Source organism: Dromiciops gliroides, chromosome 4, assembly GCF_019393635.1.
Source record: "Dromiciops gliroides isolate mDroGli1 chromosome 4, mDroGli1.pri, whole genome shotgun sequence".
In the NCBI taxonomy this organism is placed as follows: Eukaryota; Metazoa; Chordata; class Mammalia; order Microbiotheria; family Microbiotheriidae; genus Dromiciops; species Dromiciops gliroides.
The window spans coordinates 186,926,925-186,930,740 of NC_057864.1; the positions used below are offsets into that span (position 1 = coordinate 186,926,925).

At 50.9% G+C, this 3,816-nt stretch overlaps 1 protein-coding gene across 1 annotated transcript; it reads right to left on the minus strand.

The window, feature by feature from the left end:
- Positions 1 to 542: 542 nt before the first annotated feature.
- HOXB4 (homeobox B4) lies at positions 543 to 2,239 on the minus strand. Its single transcript, XM_044001707.1, has 2 exons — positions 1,747 to 2,239; positions 543 to 854 (listed from the first exon to the last, which is right to left on the minus strand). The coding sequence occupies exons 1-2, from the start codon at positions 2,171 to 2,173 to the stop codon at positions 559 to 561; spliced, it is 723 nt and encodes a 240-aa protein (XP_043857642.1). The 5' UTR covers positions 2,174 to 2,239; the 3' UTR covers positions 543 to 558.
- Positions 2,240 to 3,816: the final 1,577 nt, after the last annotated feature.

Sequence of the window (3,816 nt, forward strand, 5' to 3'; positions counted from 1 at the left end):
AAACAAAAAATTGCTCTATCTAGTTGTCTGAATATGCTTTCGTTGGGTGCCTGGGATGGGGTGGGGGGAGGGGGGGGGGAGAAAATCCAGTCCGTCTTCAAGAAAAAGAGCCTCATTTGTTAGCGGGAACGCTGGTTGTCGAGGTAATGGCAGGCAGAGAGTCCGTCCTCTCTCCGGCAGACTGAGCATGACAAATGGGCCTGAGGTTGGCGTGATTAAAGATGAAACATGGATCCATCTTCGCCAAATCTGAAAACTAGTATCTGTAGCCTTCTTCTCCACCTCTTTTTTTTTTCTCAAAAAAAGGAAAAATGGAAGAAAACACGAACTCTGTGCTTCTGGGGGCCACTTCTGCCCCCTCTTCTGTTCTTGCTATAAATAAGATTCCCCTCCCCCTCCTCTCTTTATTATTATTATTGTTATTTTTTTTCTTCAGAGACAAAATTTCCTGATCCTAAGCACCACTGCCCTCCCACTTTTTCTCCTCCCCCCTTACCCTCCCACCAATCTCCACTCCCACCCCCATAATCCAAGGTCTCCCCTCCCTGAGCGGGAGCGTTATAGTGAGGTGGGGGTTGCATTGACTCGACTCTGGGCCCCTCCAGACGACCCCGACGTGCTCGATCGGATCTTCGTGTTGGGTAATTTGTGGTCTTTTTTCCATTTCATCCGGCGGTTCTGGAACCAGATCTTTATCTGGCGCTCAGATAGACAGAGGGAGTGAGCGATTTCCACCCTCCGCCTCCGGGTCAGGTAGCGGTTATAGTGAAACTCCTTCTCCAGCTCCAAGACTTGCTGGCGGGTGTAAGCTGTCCGGGAGCGCTTTGGCTCCCCTCCGTTGTAATTGGGATTTACTGGACAGACACACACACACAAACACACACACACACACACACAAAGGAAGAAAAAGAAAGTTTTATTACACTGGAGGGGTGGGCTGAAATCCCTTCTGTACACACAAACACACACTATCTCCCACCCTTCCTACCCCACCCAACCTTGGGGCAGTGGGAGGAGGGAAACCTCCGTAAAAGAGAAGTGAGAGTGTTCCCATAGGAAGAAGGGGAGGCGGAACCTCAAAGTTTTGTGGAGGAGAGTGAGGAAGTGTCTTCCTTCACTTGGATCCAATCCGTACCCTTCTCTTCTAGTCTAGTTGCCCCTGGTTGAAGGAGTGTGGCCAAGACGGGGACGGAGGGGGGTTGTCTAGAGGTTTCTCTAAATTTTTCCCCCTCCTCTTTCCCAGCTCCCAGATTCCAGGCGGCGCCTGGCTGGGGAGAAACTTTTGCCTCGTTCCCGGGACCAAGGAGACGGGAAGCGAGGAGAGGAAGGGGAAAAATAAATACACCGAGTTGACTCAACCCACTACTTAAATACAAATTACTGGGTTCCCCCCCCCTCCTTCTTCCCACCCATAACCCCCACCCCCAACATCAAACTTCACTTAAAGCTGCTCCTCCCGGGAGAAAAAGTCGCTGGTGAGAACCGCGCAGAGGATGAGGAACTGACTTCAAAGGCGCGGGGCCAAGCAGGCCATAAAAATTTATGGGGGATGTAATTATATGGCTCTGAAAACAGGCGACAGTAAATCTCCCGGAATGGCGATTTTACAACGGGGGCAATTGGCTTTCCCCCTTCTTCTCCCCCTCCCTATGACTTGGAGGTTCCCCTCAATATAAAGCTAAAGAAGTGTTGGGGAGGGGGGAGGAAAGGGGGGTGTGGAAAGGAAAGTGCATTTCAGTCACTTACCGGTGCTCACGTGAACTTTCCGCATCCAGGGATAGACTACGGGCTCTTTGCAAGAGGAGTGGGATGGGCTGGGGTGGAGAGGGTTTTGACCACAGGGCGGTGGCGGGGGGCTGGGGCTGACCGCCTCACAGCGCTGGCCGGGCTCAGGGAGAAGGGCTCCCGCCTGCGGCTGGACTGGAGCCCTCGGGGACAGCACCGTCGGCGGCGGGTGGCCCGGCTCTTGACAGGACGCATAGGTCTGCACGGTGCAAGCCGCCCGCCGCCCGTACCCCGCCTCGTGCTGGAAGCTGCTCTCTCGCCTCTGGCCGCTGCCGTAGTACCCGGGCGAGTGGTTGCTGGGTAGGTAATCGCTCTGTGAATATTCCTCGCAGGGAGGGAACTTGGGATCCACATAGTTGGAGTTGATCAAAAAAGAACTCATAGCCATTAATTTCTGGGAATTGCCCACAAAATATACTAAAATTTATTCCGATCCCTGACTCGTTTTCCTGTTTCCGAAAGCCCACCTACTTACTGTCAAGTGAACTAAGTTAGGGGGCCACGTGATCCCCCGAGCCAATAGCCGCTTCGGCGGCGATTCCCGGATAAGGAAATCTGTTCACCCGGACCCTACTCTAGCCAAATAGCTGCAGCACAGAAAGGGTTTTTTCTCCCCCCTTCTGCTCTCCCCCCACCCTCACCCCCATCGCCACTATTTACATAGGGCCAATGCGTGTGCGATCTCCTCCCCTTCTTTCCCTCTTCAGGTCCTTGGGGGATCGGGTGCAAAGAGGGAGAATTTGGGGTGATGAAGGAAGCACCCCACCATTGAAGCTTCCCCTCTAAGGTGGGGGGAGGGGTTCTGTCTCTGCCCTCATAATCCTTCCCCACAGTCTTTCACCTTAAGGAGCAGAAGGGCTTTTTTGACCCCCCAAAATCTGAGGTCCCAAGAAGAGAAATGGGGGTGGGGTGGTGGAATCTAGATTATCCCTGGAGAAGGCAGTTCAGTTAGGGGTGGAGAAGGGAATGGGAAGGTGTCTCTCCGGCTCAGTTCTCTTCTTTCTCCAGGGGGGTGTGGGAAGGGGGTGGTGGTGATGGTGGAGAGACAAGGCGTCGGAGCCGCCCGGGTGTACTGAGGGGGTTGGCAGAGATGAATTGAACCAGTTGCGGATCGATAGGAAATTCATCCACTAATTCGGGGATACTTCGCCTTCCAAATCGCATTTAGCTGCTCTATTAAGCTGATCTTGTCAGTCTGTCCCTCTGTCTCCACTCCTCCCACCCCTCACTCCCCCACCTTACTCCAGAGTCAAGAAGCGACCTTCGAGGGGGAAAAAAAGAGTGTGTGTGTGTGGGGAGACTGGATATGAAAATTAGGACCTTTGAGCATTAAACGAGCAATAATTTTTTAATATCAGATACATCTGAGAAGTACTAACAATCTCTCGGAGAAGTACTGATTTAGGACTGGCAATAGTGAGGACCGGAATGCTAATAGTACGTCTGATGTGGTCTGTTGAAGCCCTAGGAGTGACACTCCCCACCCCAAGTATTTTGTAATTGTTTATATCAATTGTGTTTAAATGGCAGCATCTCATTTGGAGCAGAAAGTTGAAGAGACACCTACTCCCCCACCCCAAGCTCCCTTAGAAAGAAATACATATTTGAGGAGACCAGCTTCCATCTCTTTCCTTTTCCAAGTCAACAACCCGATCGTTTAATTTTTATCCTTGATGCTGTCTCCCCATTCACGTATATGTATATACCTATATATGTATGTATATATGTGTGCGTGTGTGACAGGGCAAGGAAAGAGAGATCTTTTAACTCTGCTGTCCTAAGAAAGAGCTATAAGAGGTAACAGGAGGGAAGAAGCCGGCTGTTCCCTAGGGCAAGGAGCTGAGACCTCAGGTAGATAAAAATCTCCTCCAATAAGGAGAGCAAGAAAGAGGCATAGATACTCAATAATCATAGAAAAAAAAGCGCCCTTCTGGTCACATCACTGGATCCTCTTTATTCTAGAATTTTAATTTTCTCTTCTGGGAAAAAAAATGAGCGGAGTGTTTATGTCAACTACATATTCCCCTAGAT